We start from the raw sequence: 20,901 nt of genomic DNA, 5'->3' as shown, positions 1-20,901 counted from the left end.
TATTACCAACATGGAGTAGTGAATACAGTGGTGGGCCTGGACACCTGGAAGACTTCTCTTTCTGAGTTCAAATTTGTCCTCACACACTTACTAGCTTTGTGATGCTAGGCAAGTCACTTAATCCTGTTTGCCTCAGTTTCCTCATCTGTAAAATGAGCTGGAGAAGTAAACGGCAAGTCACTCTAGTATTTTTGCCAAGAAAATCCCAAATGGGTTTATGAGAGTCAGACATGACTGAAAACTAAACATTACTAACAACCATAAGTGGATTGCTCATTGACCTTTGAAACTCAAGGTAACTCTTTTACCTAATCTTTTATCCTTTAGATTGCAAACTTCTTGAGGGCAGGGACTGTCTTTTACCTCTTTTTATGTCTTCAGAGTTTAGCGCAGTGCCTGGCACATAGTAGGTGCTTGGTAAATGTTCATTGATTGATCTTCTCTACCAACCTGCCCCTTTTCTAAAATTTCCTATTTCTTTGGAGACTATCACCATCCTTCCAATTCAATCAGTTAACCACAGTGTTATCCTTGATTCGTTGCTCTCTCTCATCGCTATACTTTAACAATTGTCAAGGTTTGTCATTTCTAACTTATCATGTACGCTTTCATATCAATTCCCTCCCTAGTTTAGTCTTTCAATTCCTTTCACCTAGGCTATGGCCACATTCTCCTAATTGTACTCTGGGTTTCTAGCTACTTCCTCTCCCCATCTATGGTGTATAGTTGGCAAAATAATCTTCCTAAGGCACAAGTCTGGGTAGCTAGGGAGAACAGTGGTTAGAGTGCTGGGCCTGGAGTCAGGAAGACTAATTTTTGTGACTCTATTTGGTCCTTGTGATCCCATTTGGGGTTTTCTTAACAGAAATACTCGAGTGGAGTTTATTTTACAGATGAGGAAACTGAGGCACACAGGGCTAAGTGACTTGCCTAGGGTCACAGGGCCACAGGGCCAGTTAGTATCTGAGGCCAGATTGAACTCAGGAAGATGAGTCTTCCTGGCTTCAGGCTTAGCTCTCTATCCACTACACCCCCAGTTGCCCGCCAATAACTATAGGCTGACAGCTGTTTAGCCATAGCTATCACACCCACATAACTAAAAGTCAATAGCTTCCCCTATGGTACCCATTCTCCTTTAGGAAAGATTACTTTCAATGGCTATGTTTGAATGATGATTCAAGCCCTTTGTTCCAGTTATTTTATTTAGGGCTGGGCACTATCAAAATCTTTTCTGTTTTAGCATTTATTTGGGGCTAGGACAAAAGGTAAACAGAGGATATTTTATTTTCACCATCCACCTAACCTGTGTTTTGCCTTAATTATGAATATTTGTTCAGAGCAAGGTGCTCTATTTTGGCCAGTGAAAGACTTTGTTCTTTCCCTTCCTAATCTAGATGTGTGATTTCATCAGTATATATAGCTACCAGGTGCGAAAGTTATCCTTACTAATGCATACTGGCATTGTTTTGCAATATGTCTTCTTAGGTACTGTCTTCTTAGGTACTAATCTTCATACACTTGTTTTAAAATGATGTCAGAAACTGAAGTCCAGTTCACCAGTCTGTAGCTTGAAGACCTTACTCATTTCTTCTTTTTGAAAACTGGGACTTTTGTTCAGTTTTAGTTCTGTGATACCTCGCCTAATCACTATGATTTCTCAAAGGTCATTGGCAGAAGTTCAATAACCCATATACGTAAATTATTTTTAGTAATTTAGCAAGTACATCCAGGTCAGAGACCGGAATTCACTTGCCTCAGGGGGTTGGAACTCATTTAGTGTGAACTCTTATTACTTACTAAGTTCTTTTGGGTTTCAGTTTTCTCCTAAACATTTTATAAAAATCCTTTCCTAGATGACTTTTCTACCACACTCTTATTATTAATATCAACTAAGGCATAAAAAAGAGGTGCATGTGTTTGGCGAAGCATTTGCCACTATGATGGCGGATGTAGTATGATGAAGTTCAAAGAACACTGGATTCAGAGTTAAGAGTACTTAGGTCAGAGGGAACTACATGACTTCTTGTTTGTCCTTTGTTCTCAGAGAGGATCAATGACATCTGGAGGGAGATGTCTTGACCTTTGAGTGAATTGGACTTAAGTGAGGCACAGCTATGTAAAGTCTTTAGCCTCACTTGCTCCTCCACAATCATCTAGCAACTTTGAAACACAACATAGCTCAGCAGAAGTATATCTGTGTTTTAGCAGTCAAAGATAATTTTATTCTATTCATTTTGTTGTCTCCTGCAATACTTCTGACCAACCCACAAAGTCCACAGACATTACAACCTACCAATCATGACTCTGCCCTCTGCTCTGACAAATATCAGGAAGACAAAGATATATTTAACACTATCAATGAGAGATTACAGGTGCACAATATGTCTGGCTCAAGGACTCCCATTCCTGCATACTGTATCATTCCTCTTTTAGGTCTGTAGTCATAAGTCCTTCAGGAATTTGTGAATTGTAAGGTAATAAGTGATGCTCCAGCTATTTATTTGCTCAGACAGCCTACTCTTTTTTTGTTTATTTATTTTAAAAGTGATGAAATGTAATTGTGTTCTGATTTGGGTTTCTTAACACTACTGACAAAGGAATGGTACAGATCCCTAATTTTTTTAAAATAAATTTTTATTTATATCTTTTGATTTTCACATTACATACATTTCTCAATATATCCTTCAATCTCTACTTAACTAAGAAGAAGATGCAAAGAAGTAAAGTTAGGTTTGATTGCTGGGGAAACTTTTTCCCCTAAAATTTAATTTCATTTTAAAATGAATTTTGATTGAATTTTATTTTTTAATAAACAGAATATTTACTTTCCCTCTTTGGAAAAAGAAAAATAATTTTTTTTGGGTAACATATCCAGCAAAACAAATTCCCTTATTCTGTGTTCAAAAAATAAACATCTCATTCTATGCTGAGCTTATCTCTTCCTTTTGAGTAGGTAAGTAACATGCTTTCAAAGTTTGCTTTTACAGAATGTTGTTTATTGTATAAATTGCTTTCTTGTTTCTGCTCATTTCATTCTTCATCAGTTTATATAAGTCTTCAAAATTGTTCATTTTTATAATACTGTTATAGCATAAATTGTTCTCCTGGTTTTGCCCCACTTCACCATGCAACAAGTTATAGCTGTCTAAAAGTAGAATGGGCTGCCTCAAGAAACTGCTCTCTTTCACTTGAAGTGTTTAAGAAATGGCTAAATGGGTGGAGTCAAAATGGCGGGGTAAAAGCAGGGATTTGCTACAGCTCTCCCCCCAAGCCCAGTCAAATATCTGTAAAAAAAAGACTCTAAACAAATTCTGGAGCTGTAGAACCCACAGAATGATGGAGTGAAGGAAATCTCCAGCCCAAGACTGCCTGAAAGATCGAGGGGAAGTATCTATCATGCTGGACTAGAAGAGAGCACAGTCCTGCATTGACTGTGCTGGCACAGACAGGACCTGATCAGGCCTGGGAGGAGGAGGGGGACTGAATCACTGGTACCTGTGGTGGTTTCCAGACTTTATGACCCTAAAATGCCAAGGACAAATTGGGAGGTCAGTGGAAAAAAAATCTGTCTGACCTGTGTAAGAGAGTAGAGTGATCCATTCCCAGCTCCAGGTTGACAGAGGGGGTGGAGGAGACCAAGGCAGAAGCAGCAGCAGCAGGAACAGGAGTTCTAGGCCCACAGATTTTTTTGGGGGGGGGAATCAGGCACCTGACAGTACACTCTCCCACTCCCACTGGAAGCAGAGATTTACCTTGACAAAGAGCGCAAAAATCAAATGAATGGCTGGGGAAATGAACAAAAACAGGAAAAAGAATCAGTCTGTAGAGTCTCATTTTTGGTGACAAGGAAGTCCAAAATATTCAAACAGAAGAAGACAACAAGGTCAAAGCTCCTCCATCCAAAGCCTCCAAAAAAAAAATATGAATTGGTCTCAGGCCACAGAAGAACTCAAAAAGGATTTTGAAAATCAAGTAAGAGAAGTAGAGCAAAAATTGTAAGGAGAAGCAAAAGAATAATGAAAACTGAATCAACAGCTTGCTAAAGGAGACACAAAAAAAATGCTGAAGAAAATCACACCTTAAAAAATAGACTAACCCAAATGGCAAAAGAGGTCCAAAAAGCCAATGAGACGAATGCCTTAAAAAGCAGAATTGTCCAGATGGAAAGGGAGGCTCAAAAGCTCAGTGAAGAAAATAATTCCTCAAAGATTAGAATGGACCAGATGGAAGCTTAATGACTTTATGAAAAATCAAGAAATTATAAAACAAAACCAAAGGAATGAAAAAATAGAAGATGATGTGAAATATCTCATTAGAAAAACAACTGACTTGGAAACTAGATCCAGGAGAGACAATTTAAAATTACTGAACTACCTGAAAGCCATAATCAAAAAAAGAGCCTAGACACCGTCTTTCAAGAAATTATCAAGGAAAACTGCCCTGATATTCTAGAACCAGAGGATAAAATAGAAATGGAAAGAATTCACTGATCACCTCCTGAAAGAGTTCCCAAAAGGAAAACTCCAGAGCTCCCAGGTCAAGGAGAGAATATTACAAGCAGCCAGAAGGAAACAATTGGAGTGTTGTGGAAACATAATCAGGATAACACAAGATCTAGCAGCTTCTATGTTAAGGGATAGGAGGGATTGGAATATGATATTCCAAAAGTCAAAGAAGCTAGGATTAAAACCAAGAATCTCTAGCAAAACTGAGTATAATACTTCAGAGGGAAAAATAGTCATTCAGTGAAATAGAAGGACTTTCAAGTATTTTTGATGAAAAGACCAGAGCTGAATAGAAAATTTGATTTTCAAACACAAGAATCAAGAAAAGCATGAAAAGGTAAACAGAAAAGAGAAATTATAAGGGGTTTACTAAAGTTGAACTGTTTACATTCCTATATAGAAAGATAATATTTGTAACACTTTTCTCAGTATTAGGGTAGATGGAGGGATTATATATATATATATATATATATATATATATATATATATATATATATATATATATATATAGACAGAAGGCATAGGGTGAGTTGAATATGATATTTAAAATAAAATTCAGGAGTGAGAGAAGAATATTTTGGGAGGAGAATGGGACAAATAAAATGAAGTAAATTATATCACATAAAAGAGGCAAGAAAAAGCTTTTTCAATGGAGGGGAAAGTGGGTTGAGGTCAGAGGGAAAGAGTGAACCTTATTCTCATGGGATTTGGCTTAAGGGGGATATAACATACACACTAAATTTGGTATGAAAATCTATCTTACACTACAGGAAAGTAGGGGAGAAGGGGTTAAGTGGAGGGTGGGAGGGATGATAGAAGGGAAGGCAAATGGGAGGAGGGTGTAATTAGAAGTAAATACTTTTGAGGAGGGACAGGGTCAAAAGAGAGATTAGAATAAAGGATGGGGTAGGATAGGATGGAGGGAAATACAGTTAGTCTTTTATAGCATGACTATTAGGAAGTGTTCAAATTGCTTGCCTTTTCAATGGGGGTGGGCAGGGAGGGAGAGAGGAAGAGAAGTTGGAACTCAAGGTTTTAAAAACGAATGTTAAAAATAGTTTTTACATGCAACTGAGAAATAAGACATGCAGGCAATGGGTTATAGAAATCTATCTTGTCCTCCAAGAAAAATAGAGGGGAAGGGGATAAGAGAAGGGAGGGGTTTTATACAAGGGAGGGAAGATTGGAGAAAGGGGTAATCAGAATGCACGTTGTCTTGGAGTGGGGAGAGGGGAGAGATGGGGAGAAAATTTGGAATTCAAAATCTTGTGGAAGTGAATGTTGGAAACTAAAAATAAATTAGTTTAAAAAAAGAAATGGCTAAATGATCAGTTAGGGATATTTGTAGTGGGAGGGAAGGACAGGGAAGGGAGTCGATCAGGATACTTTAAATCTATTGATTTTCCCCCCAAGCCACAGAGGATGAAAGTGCAGAAGGTAATGGGGACCAACAGAGACAATAGGGTGTTAAGGTCTAAAATGAAGTGTAAAAATGTGTACATTTTGTCACCCCTAAATAATAGATGACATTCAAGCTTGGAATTAGAAGGTAGCTGGCCATTGGCTGGCTAGAGCATTGGTGGTCATTTAAATACTAAGACACACTATATAAAGAATTAGTCAAGGCAGAGGACAGCTCTGAAAAGTATGAGCTCTAGCAGTAGTAAACCAGCCATGGAAGAACTCTGCTCTCAAGAGGAAATTAATTCCTCCTTATCTTTTGGAAGGGAGGACGTTCTCTCTTTATGTCCTTGTGTCTGCCCATCCCCCACCTACTCCCATGTCACATAGTCCTCTTGGAGAAGAAAGGACAAACCTCAAACCATAAATCATTTTGTAGGGGAGCTACTTGGTAGGAAACACCACATCCAGCAGGCATCAGACGGAGGGAATAGGTGAAGACACAAAATCAGAGGATCTCTGTGAAACGAGAGAGTTAATCTTGACAGTGGGAGAGTTTAGTCATGCAGAGCCCAGTGGGGCCAGTCCAAGAAGAAAAATGACATATTGGCCTTGTGGCATCAAAAGAATGAGTTACCTTAGCAATTTGTGTTCCCTAAGTGTGTGTGCTTCTCTACTTGTGTATGTTATATGGATACCCACTCTTGCCATTAATACTCTGTGTGTTTGTGCATCATACGTATGTATATCATGCACCATAGGTTTGGGGTAGGGGTGGAGCAGTGTTTTGTTACTACTGTTCATGTCATACCATTTTCTCTTCTTCCTCTTCTTTCTCTTCTTCCTTTTCCTCTTCTTCCTTCTTCCCTCTAAAGTGAGCTCAAGAAAATGCTATTCAATAACGAGGAAGTATAATTCCTTAGCCATCTAATAGGCAAATGTGGTACAGACATGGATCCTCCCCTCCCCCCAAGTGGATATGGTGCTATTATGGAGGTTTACCAAGACTATAAAGAATCTCTTACGCTTTGGGAGGGTATTATAGACAGTCAATCAATGGGCACTCTTCCCTTATAATCCCTGTCATCAATAGATACTACCTCTTCTACCAAGTCATCATACTGGCTGGATACAACAGTATCAGCATTCTAGAGTTGAAAAGGAAGTTCACCACTGATCTTCTCTTACTACTCCCTGACTCAAAGTCCTCCTTTGTTCAAAACAAGTACATTGGAAATTAACATCCTTTTTACAGAAAGACCTACTGAAAAATTTGAGGTCAGTCAGCTTTGCTCATTGATGTTATTTGGCAGTGGCTGCAGAGGGATCCTGTTACAGTCTCTCCATTGCTACACCCCTCGGGTCACTAGCCTGATTGGATGACAGTACTCCCCACTAGGAAGTTTTGCTATAATAACTCTATTCATTCCTCCACCAAGAATACACATTCCTTTGTAGATTAGGTATTCAACATCTGGTTATTTTCTGTACCTTCCATCAAGTCAACCCATAGATACTTTGAAGGCATTTAAATTTAGCTTGCAAACAGGCCACTAACTGCCACCAGATCCCAGGACAGTTCTTTCAGTTAGGGGACCAAGTCTGGCAGTCCACTCAGACCTTCTCTTCATCTGCCTTTCCAGAAAATTATTATCTAATGGGTTTTATCCTTTTCCCATCAGAAAATGATTTCATTAGCATTCCTCTAGTTCCCCAATTCTTTATGAATTCACTTTATCTTTCCTTGGTCATTGCTGCATAACACTTACTTCATTCCCAACCTTCATCCAATGGACTCTCTGTTTCTCCCTGGTGTTTATGGAAAATCAGGAACTCATGATTCCCTTAACCTCTTTGCACATCAATTTCCTCATTCATGAAGTGGAAATAAAAATGCCCCTTTAGAGTTACCAGAGAAAGTAGCTTTTATTCTAATCCTCTAAAAGAGAGAATTATACCCCTGTACTATTAATATTTGAAGGACAGAAATCTAAGTCTCTCTTGAAGGTGGGCTGGGCAGGATTCCAGATTAGACATCTATCCATGCCCTGTAGGGGCCAACCAATCTTTATTAGATAGTCTAACGATATACAGGGTGTCCCCAAAATCTCAACTGTTAAGTCTTATGCTATTAAAGATTAAAGTTGTATTGAGATTTTGAGGATTCCCTGTATATTACCATATTACACAAGAAAAACATTTTGTAAGCCTTAAAGTATTTAGAAATGGGAATCATTATCATTACTGCAGTTAACAGTTGCAATAGTATTAGTGATTTGTGGTGGTTGCTAAAATATAATTGAGTGGGGCTGCTGGGGAGTACTGACTAGTGCTGGTGATTAGTCCAACAAGGGAGGGTATCCAGGTAGGAAGAAGAACTGGCAGCAGGAATCTCTGATTTGTCTCTTCCCCTGAATGGACCAGATGTTGTCTGATTAGATGAGTCAGATAAACAAGGTTCTGGAGAAATATCTGAATTGACAGAATTCAAAGGAACTTCTTGTGGGAGTTTGTTCAAATCTACTTTGGGAAAAAAATAAAGCCTTTAACTTTTTTTCCCCTCTTCATCACTGGTCAAACAAGTTTTGAATGCAGTTTCACATGAAAGGGACTGAAAACTCACCAGGACTGGGAATCTTGATGATGTAGCAGGCATGAGTCAGAGAGGAATGGATTATACTGATTCAGTTAGAAAGTGACCTTGAAAGTGGTAATGGGGGTTAGAAGTCTTCATTTTGTGTGCCGGTAGAGTAATTTTTGTTGTTGTCCTAAATCAGGAATTCTTGCTGGATTCCTTGGAAACATCGTTCAACTCCTTTCAAGGATATCTTATCCTTCTGTCCTTGCCAAGTTAAAATACCCAAATATCTAATAGTTTGGATTGTATGTGTTGAGCATGGCCTAGTTTCCCTGAGGGAGCAATGAATCCCTTATTAGAGAGCTTTTTGGGTGTTAACTCTTATCCTAGATCAAGGGATCTCAACCTTATTGTGTGATAGGCCCTTTGGCAGTCTGGTGAAACCTATAGACCCTTTTTAGAATGTTTTAAAATGAATAAAATAAAATATGTAGAATTATAGAGACTATATTGAAATGCAGTTATTAAAATATTTAAAAAACAAAGTCATAGACTTTAGATTAAGAATTTAAACCTTAGACTAGGCAAACTAGGCTTAGATGGTTTGGAGAAAGGCTATTTAGGGCCTGAAAGGTTAAGGGGTCTGAATTGAATAACCTCCTCATTTGCTATATAATTTTTCAGCTTTTTTCCCATTAAGTGAAAAATCTAACAATGTTTCTGAGAACTTGAGAGTACTGATTTAAGTTTTATTTCAGGAGTCCTAGAAAGAAGAAAGGATAAAGAAAATAGCTTTTATGGCATCATGGAGCCCATGAAGAAGCAACTACAATTTCCCCCAGTTCTTATTGGAAGAGATTTCAGAGATCAACTCATTCAGTCCCTGCATTTTACAGATGAAGAAACTGAGGACCAGAGAGGCCATCTAGTCAGGAAGGTATAGAGTCAAGATTCATATTCAGGTCTTCTAGCTGTTCCTTTTTTTTTTTTTTTTTTACCACAACTAGTCCATGCCTCATGATAGTCCATCTTCTTTTGCTACAGTCATCTCAGGCCCAAGCTGGCAAGGTCTATCTCCTTGTACATCACTATTTTCCCATTATTTTCCATGTGCATCCATTTCCAGCTGTCTGGGGAAATTATAGTTTCTTCCTCTTCTATCCATGGTGATGGAACTTTGGGAAAGTCCGTAAAATGAAGGGATAGAGCATATGTACATCTATATTTATATCTGTATCTGTATCTGTATCTCTCTCTCTCTCTCTCTCTTTCAGTGGTCTGGAATCTAACCTACCATATCTCTGAGGTATGTCTCAGTTATGTTATATACATTTGGATCCAACAAAAATAACAGTAGCAATAACAAAAATCCCAGTGGTTATTTCAAATGATACAGAAAAAGTCTTTGACAAAATACAACATTCATTCATATGAAAACCCCTAAAAACATAGATATCAAAGGACCCTACTTTAATATAATCAACATTCTCCAAAGTCAAGAATATATAATCTCTAATAAGCCTTTCCAGTTTGGGATTGTGTAAACCTATGATTCTAGTATACTAATCTCGTAGATGTTTAAAATAGTGATTAACTATAAAATACCACAGAGGAAAACAAAAACTGGTACTGTATAATAGCTGAAATGAGCAAAGATTCGATATTACATACATTACATTTTAGGGTTTAATCCTTGTCCTAAGCACTACCTGTAAGCCCATTCTTCTTAGCCCTGTCCTGCTTAACCAGCTATCTTGTTTTGTTCTTGACATTAACTCAGATCTAAGTGTTTTGCTCCGTGGTCTAAGTGTGTTTGCAGTCTCTAGGGTGAATGTATCAAGCCTCTAGTGTCTGTTTCAACACTTATTAATACATTTGGGAGTCTAGGGCCCCTCTGCATCTTTCTGATCAACTCTTCCATGGGATTTTTTCCTCTTTGAAGGCTATTCTGGTGGTTTAGGCAGCAAATGAACTTTGAAGGCAGCAAATAAACTGCTAAGAAAACTGTAAAGAAATGGTAAAGAAAAGGGATTACATTAACTTGTGAAGGATGTAGGTACTTGCCTTTTTAGGATATAAACAATTTGGTTATGAAAAGAAGTATAGAATATCTTTTAAAAATTAAAAAACCTGAAGAAATTAAAATATGAGGAAATAATAGTTTTTGAATAAAATATGAGAGAGAAAGAGACATACAGACTACAGGGGACCAAGTAGAAAACTGACAATCTGTTTGAGAATAGGATGGAGCTTGAGTGGTTAAAACTCAAAGTGATAAATCAAATAGCTGGGAGTACACTATGATTAAATAAGGACTGTTCATTTCATAACTAACAGAAAGATTTCTTGAGTTTTACTTTATAAGAGAAAGTACTGAGTACTAGTCCAATCTGATTTGAGCCAGCAAGAATACTCAAGAACCCATTAGGAGATGAATTGCAAAGATCACAGCAGCAATGAAGAAGGCAGCAGATGGAGGTTGTTACCAAAAGAGTCAGCTAATAAAGCCCACCTGTGTTGGGAAATGGCAGGAGAAGGACTAACGCTCATTAGAAAACAGCTGAATTTTGTATGTTCCCATTCAGAGTCACCTAAAATTAGAGAGAAGTGAAACCTTTCCAAAGGGCTTGGTTGCTATCCGCTGATCCTTTCTGATTTAAGAGGACAAAACAGAGGGAAAGTTAAGCTGGGCAGCTTTTTTGTTGTGGATATAAATGGAAACTGATTGACAAACCATCCTGCTGAACTAGCTGGGCTTGTCTTCATTGCTCAGAAAACCAATCTAAGGAGATTTGCAGTTTTTTTGGTTTAAGAGAGCTGCTTATTATTATAATAATGTAACACTTGCTCATTTTCCTTTTAAGGGTGATTATGAGCTAAAAGAGCTTGTCACTGCTTCATCAGCTTGAGAGAAGAAGAGAAACAGATTTGTGAGGTATAAATTGTTCCTGAAAAGATCAAGGACATTAAGAGCTGTTGTTCAGATTTGTGAATTTTCCTGAGCACATGGATTATCCTTACTCATGTTTCTCCTTCTAGGTTTCTGTAAGTATCTACCTACTCTTCTCTGTGGTTACTGTGTATATTGGTGGGAGATTGTGACCCATGTTTATGTATGGACTATAACAGATTGATAATTCCCACATATACTTTAAATTGAATAACTGTGATGATTCTTATTGCCATTGCCTTATCATTAAGTAAGTATTTTATGTTTGAGATAATGGTGGCATTATTGTGATTAGCTAGTTTTGTGTAGACTGGAAGCAAGCTACTGTGACAAATGTAGGGAATGGATCCTGCCCTCACAACAAGGTTACCCCTCGGACACTGAGAAGGTTTGAACTGTACCCCCCTGGTAACAATCTTTCTCTGAGAACCTAGATCTATTAATGTGAGGCAGTTTGGGGTGATCAAATCAGCTCAAAAAGAGTTGGGTGGCCCATGTCCCATGCAAAAAGCTACCTCTGGAGGTTACACATCATTTAGGGATTACATTAAACTATGGTATTGGGTAGAAGGATGTGTTGAGAGGCTAGCTTGGCAAAATGTCATAGTATGGCATTACTACACCATAATAATCTCCAATAAAAAGATTAGGGAGGGAAAAAAAAATGAAGACTAGAGATCCAGTTTTCTGTAAGTGTAGGCTTATCTTGTAGCCCTATGATTGGGTGATATTTTTGTTTTTATTATTATGTTTTTTACCTGCAGTAAAGTGAGGGATTGAGGAATGGAAGAGTTAGGTAGTTCCAAGAAAGGGCTTTGAGGTCTTACTCTGGTTGTTGTCTTTCATCTTCAAGAGGACCAAAATGACATCACCATGATAAAGTGAAATTTCAGTGTGTCCAACTGTGGCTGATCAGACCAATATAAGCTTGGAATGCTCTACCACAGGTTGGGCACAGGTGGCCCCTGTTGGGTGGATATCCCAAATTTGTGCATCCTGCATTTACTTTGTGCTATCTCAATTCTGCTTTGCTCAAAGAGCACAGCACCCTTTCTGATGTGGGCACACCATGCTAAGTGGTCCTGTACCAGTGTCTCCCATATTGCACAGTTAAATCCGAAGCTCTTGAGACCTTGAGAGTGTCCTTGTATCACTTCTTCTGGCCACCATGTGATTGCCTGTCCCATGTGAGTTGTCCATAAAATAGTCTTTTAGGCAAGTGTATATTTTGCATTCAAACAATGTGGTCAGCCCATTGGAGTTGTGCTCTCTGAAGCATAGTTTGAATACTTGGTAGTTCAGCTTGAGCAAGGACTTCATGTCTGGTACCTTATGCTACCAGGTGATCCTCAGAATCTTAAGACAGTTCAAATGGAAGTGATTCAGTTTCGTGGCATAGTGCTGGTAGACTGTCCGTGTTTCACAAGCATATAACAATGAGGTCACCACAACAGCTCTGTAGACCTTCAGTTTGGTAGTCAAATACCTCTTCTCTCCCAAAGTTTTCCTTTCCTTTTCTTTTTTTTTTTTAGGTATTCAAATGCATTTATTTATGTGTGCATAGATTTTTTTTATATAGAGACTTAATATGGGGTAGATTGGATACAGACCTGTCACCTCTTTTCTTTTATGAGAGAATATAATACAGTGTAATTTCATTTCACACTAGCAGTTGTAAATTATGCCACGTTTTGCAGTCCATCTCATCATACCAATGAATCTTCCTTTTTTCCCTTGTTTGATCTCAAATGTGCATAGACCTATATGAGTGAGTAATTAAGTACTGGGTTGAATGTCTCAGTCGGCCTGACTAGAGTTTCAAAAGTGGATTATTCTTTTCTACTTTCTTTTACCAGATACAAGCCCTGATTAATATGCTATGTGAAACATATTTGAAAAAAACTAACTAGAGACAAGCCTACATTTTTTCATGAAACTGAAAATTTCTCTAGGAAATATGTAATATATTTTTAAAATATAAATTGATAGTGAAACATTAAGGATTTTACATGTGTCTCCATGAGGCTCATGACAAACTTTGAGCTGCACATTGCCAAAAATAGTGTCTGAGTTTCAGTAATTTAGATTTTATTACCATATGGAATTTTAAATAGCTGATAATATCATTTAAAAATATTAACTTTCTAAAAACATCCCCGAAAGACTGATAGAATAAAAATTAATCCAATACAATTATGCAGAGAGTGATTGCATCAAAACTAGAAATAATCTTCCTTGCTGCCATCACCAATCAGTTGCCAAGCCCTTTGGATTCTACCTCTGTGATCATACTCACTTGTGCAAATTTCTTTATTTTTCTATTGCTATTAACTCTGGTTCAAGCCATTCTGACTTCTGCCTCCTTTCTACCTTGATAATCACTTTATATGTATTATATTCTTTGGTAGAATGTATGCTCCTAATACACAGGTACTTTTTCACTTTTTTTTTGTAATCCAAGACATTTAGCACAGTATCTCTCACCTAATAAGAGCATAATAAATGATGGATTGCCTGGATTTTTGCAACGATCTCAGAATCTTCAAATCTCTCCCTTAGGTAATCTGTCTTCAATTTAAAATGCACTTATTAAATGCCCTGCTATTTTTCAGGTACTGTGTTATACTCTAGGGATATAAAGACAATCATGAAAAAGTGCTAGCCTCCCAGAAACTTACTTTAATCTAGGGGAAAACAATCTGTACTCAATACAGATATGTCAAAAATAAGTAAAAATTTGGGACAACTCACTGGTGCAGTTGATAGAATGTGAGGTCTGAGGTCAGGAAGACTCATCATGAATTCAAATGTTGCCTCAATCACAAGCTGTGCGTCCCTGGGCAAGTCACTTAACCCTGTTTGCCTCAGTTTCCTCATCTGTAAAATGAGATGGAGAAGGACATGGAAAACCACTCCAGCACCTTTGCCAACAGAACCCAAATGGGGTCATGAAGAGTTGGACAAGACTGGAAAACAACTGAACAACAATCACAACAAAAATTACTTGCAGAAGGATGCCAAACTTCAGAAATCTCATGAATCTACAAAATCTAATCAGCCTTGATATTCACATCTCATCAGTCCTGTCTGCCTTTTTTATTAGATTCTCTGATTGGATGACAGAAGCATGAGCTCTTTAGAGCTCCCTATGAAGATGGGGAACACAGGATGGTAAATACCTCATTTCCCACCAGCTGCTCTGCTTTTGGGCTTCTCCAGTTTGGCCTCCCTCTTTTTAGTTTCCTTTTGCTATAGTGTCTTCCCCCGTTAGATTGTAATCTCCTTGAGGATATGGGGCATTTTTATTTTTATCTCCAGTCCTTTCCACAGTGCTAGGCAAGCAGGAGGCACTTAAAAATGTTTATTGACTGACTGACTTAAGGGTGGTGTGGGGACAAAGTTTTCTTCAGAGCCTCCCAAACACTGAGCTAGGTCTGGCAACGGGTGCATCAACCTCATTGTCAATGTGTACATTCCTGGAAAGTGCACTATCAAGGTAAGCGAACTTCTCCATTTGCTGTAACTGATGGTTCCAAGTATGGATGGTGTGGTGGTGGCTGATGGAGCACCTGTGTTTTCTTCGTGTTAATTATTAGACCAAAATTAGCACAGGCAGCTGAGAATTGATCCATACTTTGTTGCATCTCAGCTTCAGAGGCTGCATTGAGTGCACAATCATCTGCAAACAGAAAATCATGCACCAACACTCCCTCCACTTTGGTCTTGGCTTGTAGCCTTTCCAAATTGAAGATCATCAATGGCCTTAGGCAAAAAATGTGGAAAAGAATTTGCTGTCCCTAGAAAGACTGGCCCAACTTGAGTAGCTGTTTGAAATCAGAAAGTTTTGGCCATAGTTGCTTCTTCTCCCCCATCTCTGATTTTTTCCCCTTCTAATCTCTAATTTATCTTTTTTACTGTCCTTTTCTTTCTTCCTTTTCAATTTAGGATGAAGCTAGGATCCCTGGTCAGTCTCAGCCTCCAGGTCTCGGTTTGTTCTCTGCATTATCTGTCTTGGTGTTTATCATAAGGAAATCATTCTGCAAACTTCCCAAAGTCCTGAACTTTCAGAAGACTTATGTTCTGTGGAGAAGCAGGGCTGCCTAGCTTTGGGCAATTCACCCAGTCTCCGGCTTCCAATTTTTCTCATCTTTAAAATGGGAGTAATGATGCCTACCCTCGGAGGTTTTTTGCGAGGAACAAAGGAGGCAATACACATACAGCGTTTTGCAAACCATGAAGGGATACAAATTAAAACACATTCGTTAAAGCCGTATCAGGGAAAACACTGTGCAAATGAGCTTGGACCAGTCTCTCCCCTTCCCGGATCCCTGTGTCCTCTGGGTACACGGAGTGGGTTGGGTTGAAGGATCTCTAGGGTCCCCTCCAGATCTAAGACTGCTGGCATCCAGTGGTGATGGATGGCCAGAGCGTGACTCTCAGCAAGGCGCCCCCGGCCCTTAGAATGGGGAGGAGGAGGTTATCTTTGAGGTCTTTACATGCGGGGATGGCACGTCAGTGCCAGCTGTTCTGATCCCATTTCCTTTCCCTCTTCTGTTACAGACTTCCCCTCTCTCTGCCCAGCTCGTGTTCACATCTTGGTCGCGCTCCATCTACACTAAGGGCGTCCATTTGGAAGCCAGGCACCGGAAAGGCGGACGCCGTGTGCCCCTCGGGGCCATCAGTCAGGGCTCCGGCACTTCCCCCCTCCGCCCCTGCTAGGAGTGGCCGGAGGAGACTCGCCCTGTCACCAGGATCTCTAAACGGATGCTGCGGGCGGGTACACGAGCGCCGAGTGCCACGTCTATGGTGCCAGCAGCGCAGCGGAGGCGCGAGGCATGGAGGGAGGGGAGGGGGCGACGATGGCAGGGGGAAGCCGCGGGCCGGGAGGCCCAATAGGAACGCGCCACGCCATGCGCGAGGGGCGGGGCGTGGAGGGGAGGGGCGGGGCCCGGCGGTTGCTAGCGGCGGAGCCTGGGAGCGTCCGCAGGAAGCCCGCCCCGCCTCCGCCGCAGTGGGGAGCTGGGCTAGTCCGGCGCAGTCAGTCAGGCGGTCCGGCTGGCAGGCTCGCAGGCGCGCCTTCTGCTCGTCGCATCCCCTGGCCTCCTCTCCCCCTCCCTCGGAGCTTCTCTCGCGCACGCGTCGCAGTCCCTCGGGCATCTTCCGCTCTCCTCCCGTCCCGCCGCCTCCGGCTGCGCTCTCCGAGTCCCCGGCCTCGAGCTCGCGCACACCTACCTCTCACCATGTGCGGTAAGACGGCGCTGGGGAGGGGGGGCGTCCTTGGGGGAGGCCAGGAGAAGACTCAGAGAGAGGCTGGGGCTGCGAGGGAGCGAGGCTGGACGGGTGGGAGGGGGGGCGTTCCCCAGGAGGAGGACGGGGTGGCTGGTGGAGCGGCTGGGGGCCCTGGCTTCTGGTCCGATCCCCTGCAGCGGGCTGGACATGGGACCCCTTCCCCGCTCCCAGGCCGGGTGGTCTAGAAGCGAGCGAGGGTTCTCGTCCCCGCCCCCTCTCTCCTCCCCATCCTTCTCTAGAGTTTGGGGAAGGCGCAGGAAAGAACCCCTCCCCCATCCCCCCCTCCAGGGACTGAGGAGGGGAGAAGAGAAGGGGGGGGCCGAGCCGGGGTCCCCGGCCGCGGGGAGGGGGACGCGGGAAGTCAGAAGCGGGCTGCCCAAGGAGGGGGCGTGGTCATCGGCTGAGTTCTGAGCGGCCCCTGGTGGCCCCAGGTCCGCGTGCGGGTCGGGAGCCTCTCCCTCTGCGGAATGGGGCTGTGGGTGTTTGTTCCAGGCCCGAGCGGAGGGAGGGGGGCTGCTCCCCAGTGGCCCTCTCCTCCCTAAGGATTTGAAAAGCCTCGTGTAGGGCTCGGTCCCCGCCGAGGAGCCGCGGGAGGACGTGGCCAAAAGGCCGCTTGGAGTTTGACGTGCTGGAAAAACGGGCTCATGATGGGAACTGGCCCGGGGTTTAAAAGGCTCTGTCCCGGGGCAAGGAGTTTCCCATTAACTGGAGGTCTTCTGGCGGTGGCCGTAGGACTGCTCGGGGTACTGTCAGTGGGAGGGATTCGTGTTCCGCTTTGGATCGACCTAGGATGTCCCAGGTGGGATCCTGTGGAGGAGATATTTGTAGGGTGCTTAGCGCAGTGCCTTGCACATACAAACAAATGCTAGCTGTTATTAATAATTATAAATCATTACGGTAAGAGTCAAGTGAGACTGAAGGGATGGCCGCCGTGTGAGGTCTCTGTTTACCTTTTCCAGCTTGACTGTCCTTATAAAATCACCGTTTACGCTCCGCTTCCTCGGAACTGAAATTATTTTCGTACTACAAGTGCAGGGCCTTTATCTTGATCCCTCCCTGTGGATAGGAGAGTAGAAGCCCGTGGCCGGATTCATTAGAGCTAACAGGTTCATTTTCTCTATGTGGTCACAGTCTCTTACTTACGTAGCAGTGCTTTTAAAGAAGTGAATATGATTCACTTCCTCTCTTTCTTCAAGAATCTGTATTTTAATCAGTGTGGATCTTCCTTCATGCATAGTGCAGCATCTGAAAATGGATGAAAAAGTATTTTAGGTTAGGTTAGGTTAAATACAGGGGATACCAGTGGAAAAGCAAGACGACAGTTCTTGTTCAGAAGGAGCTCACTATAACAAGAAGAGATAACTATGTAGGAGGTTTCAGCTGCAGATTAGTTAGAAAACCCAAAGGTCCTTAGGGTACAATAAAGCAGATGTAATTATTATTGGTATACTTATATTCAGTTTTGAAATTAAACTATTGAGATGCCAAGGACTTTGTTGGTGAAAACTTCCTTTTCTGGATCTTCCCTACCGTTATGACTGCTGAGGAGGCGGAGTCTGCTTCTGCTATGCCCTGTTTCTCCTAGAATTGCTTCTTTGAATAAGGGATGCCTCGGGCTGTGCTGGTATGGGCATGGAGGTTATTGCTATTCTGGATCTCTTCAGCTTGCTTACCCTAAAGTTGCTTGGTGAATGACTAGCCCCTTCTCCACGAGAGTTTCTCTTCTGTGGTGGCTGAGAAAAGGGAGCTGTAAGCAGAGTTGATGATCTGGGGTTCCTAGCTATTCCTGATGTTGGGCTTGTCTTGAGCTCTACTCCTTTATTGATGGGACTTCATTAGTTCTTAGCTGAAAACATAAGGTACTTGATGGTCAGCCTTTTAGTTTCCAAACTAAAAACGAAAGTTTCCAAATTTAGGTAGAATGGTTTTTCTGAACCAAATACATAGTAACAGCAGCCTTTATTGCTCTATTGGCCCTGCAAGAGCTTGTCTTGTGCAAGTAAAGCTTTCAAGAACAAGGATTATTCCAAGGACCGTGTTTGGAAAAGCTTATCACCACTAGGTGAAGAATTAAATTTTTTTTGATCTGTAGTAACCCCTGGAAAGTATTCAAGGCTACTTACTATATGTTCTTTTGTTTCTGGGTGTTTGTTTCTTTTAGTGTTTATCTAGAAGTATGTTAAAATATGCTTAACATTCATTAAAGGATCATATGCCTTTATACTATCTACTATACAATATAGAAATAATGTAATTAATTGTCATCTATCAAAACAATTGGGTCCTTTTCTTCTTCACTGAATCACACCCTGGAGTGCACATTCTCTGTTTCTCCATCTGTGAAGTATTCTCTCAAGGCCCACCTCAGATGCCACCTCCTCCAAGAAGTCTCTGATCAATTAGGTTGTAGTGCTCTTGTCCTCCTCAGGTTTTCACAGCCCAAACACTTTGTTGAGATCTCTTCTTTGTCCTTAGAAAAGGTAGCGCATGGACTTACTTGTTTACATGTCATATTACTAGACTGCAAATGCCTTGAAAACCAGGATTGCTGTTTTCTAAAAAATTTTATTTTTGTGAACTTAGTTTTCAACAAATACAAATATTCATTCTACAAAGAATAACTAAAAAGAGGATTGTATATAAAATGGTGAACTCCTTTTCCATTCATTAAAAAAACCTCTATATTAAACATAAGATAACAAAATTGTTATTTGTATCCCCTTCTGATATTTTTTGTTTTTGCTTTGTATTTTAAAAATGTATTATAGTTGACCTTTTCTCTTCTTTCTTCTCCCCCTTCCCTCCTCTTTTTCTTTGTTTTTTACATCTCAATATTCAGTAACTCAAGTCGCTCCTTTCCAATAAGCTGGGTTAAACAGAATCAATCACAGGCCATATCTGAAATAATATGCATTGTTCTATACTACTGATCCATTAATTCTCTGCTAAATAGCAGGCGGCATGCCTTATTAATCAGCCTTCTGAAGTTATGATTGATTATTTTAATTAGAGTTCTGAAGTCTTTCATTGATATTTTCCTCTAAATTACTGTGCATCAGATCATAAAAGCCTTCCCAGATTTCTCTGAATCTGTCATACTTGTTTCTTTTTGTATAATAGTCTGTTGTTTGTATACCATAATTTGTTCAGCCATTCCCAATTGATGCCATCGGTCTTCATATCACCTGCACCTAGCATAAAGTTTTTTCTCCATTATTACATTGTAGCTATGGTATGATTAGTATTTCTTCCAAGAATTTACCTTCCAAGGTAATCTGTGCATTCTAAATCTGTCTTATTTTTGCTCCTGTCCTTCGGTATCTACCCTCCTCCCCCAGCATTTCCACTCAATATTTTAGGGGCCTATCTAGGGTTCTTTTGATGTTTTGAGAATACCAGTGGAAGATGGGGACTGATCCATAGTTATAACTTGCTCTTTCCATTTGCCCAACCTCTCTTTTTCAGTTACACTTTTTCCTTTACATTGCTTTTCCATACATAGTTCCTCTGTAATGTATTGCAGCCTGCTCATGCCTACTATGAACTTTTCAATTGTCCTTTAACTGATCCTCAACTTTAGTTCATAGGATACCTCTTATGTGTCCATGGCTTGCAACCTTACAGGAAGAATATTGTTATTTAAAAGAGTAGCCTTTGTTTGATGGAGAAGTTTTGGGATCATTAAAATAACTTTCTCTTCCTTCTGCTAAATTTTGAACGCCAACTCATGGTGCTTTTGACTCAGTGTCCAAAATATTTTTATTGTTTAGATGAGTGCTATAAATTGTCCATCCAACTGCTTGTCATTGTCTGAACAATAGGCATTTTCATTCCAAGTAGGCTCTTAGAAAATATTTTTTGGATTGTTGAATCAGAATTTGTAATTGTCAACTGTATATCATCCTACTTGATCTGAAAGTGTGTGGTATCATAGAAGCTACATAGGATCTAGCAATGTTTCATACTGGTGGAAACTGAAGTGTATGGCTTGTTATTCATTAATATTTTTTCCATGTTTAATTTAAGTATGCTGATTTCAGCCTCAGAAGATGAAAACTGGATTAAAGCTAAGAATAGACTCGACTTGAAAGTTATAAATAGCTTTCTGAAATTATGATAATGGAAATTAATATGTATAAGATGCCGTAAATTAAATCCTTTGTTTAATCAGTAGAACC

At 40.5% G+C, this 20,901-nt stretch overlaps 1 protein-coding gene across 3 annotated transcripts in view; it reads left to right on the top strand.

The window, feature by feature from the left end:
- The first annotated feature begins 16,366 nt into the window (after positions 1-16,366).
- The window catches only part of GFPT1 (glutamine--fructose-6-phosphate transaminase 1), a 59,827-nt gene continuing 55,292 nt past the window's right edge, over positions 16,367-20,901 (top strand). The window contains exon 1 of one of the 3 annotated variants that reach the window (XM_072635324.1): positions 16,367-16,681. In XM_072635324.1, the coding sequence (XP_072491425.1) occupies positions 16,675-16,681 (7 nt within the window). In that variant the 5' untranslated portion in view covers positions 16,367-16,674. The remainder of the gene's footprint in view (positions 16,682-20,901) is intronic. The other 2 variants (XM_072635323.1, XM_072635325.1) reach the window with 2 other exon arrangements.

This window comes from Notamacropus eugenii, chromosome 1, assembly GCF_028372415.1.
Source record: "Notamacropus eugenii isolate mMacEug1 chromosome 1, mMacEug1.pri_v2, whole genome shotgun sequence".
NCBI classification, from domain to species: domain Eukaryota; kingdom Metazoa; phylum Chordata; class Mammalia; order Diprotodontia; family Macropodidae; genus Notamacropus; species Notamacropus eugenii.
Note: the sequence above shows the minus strand (reverse complement) of the source record. Positions and strands in the feature narration are given on the sequence as shown.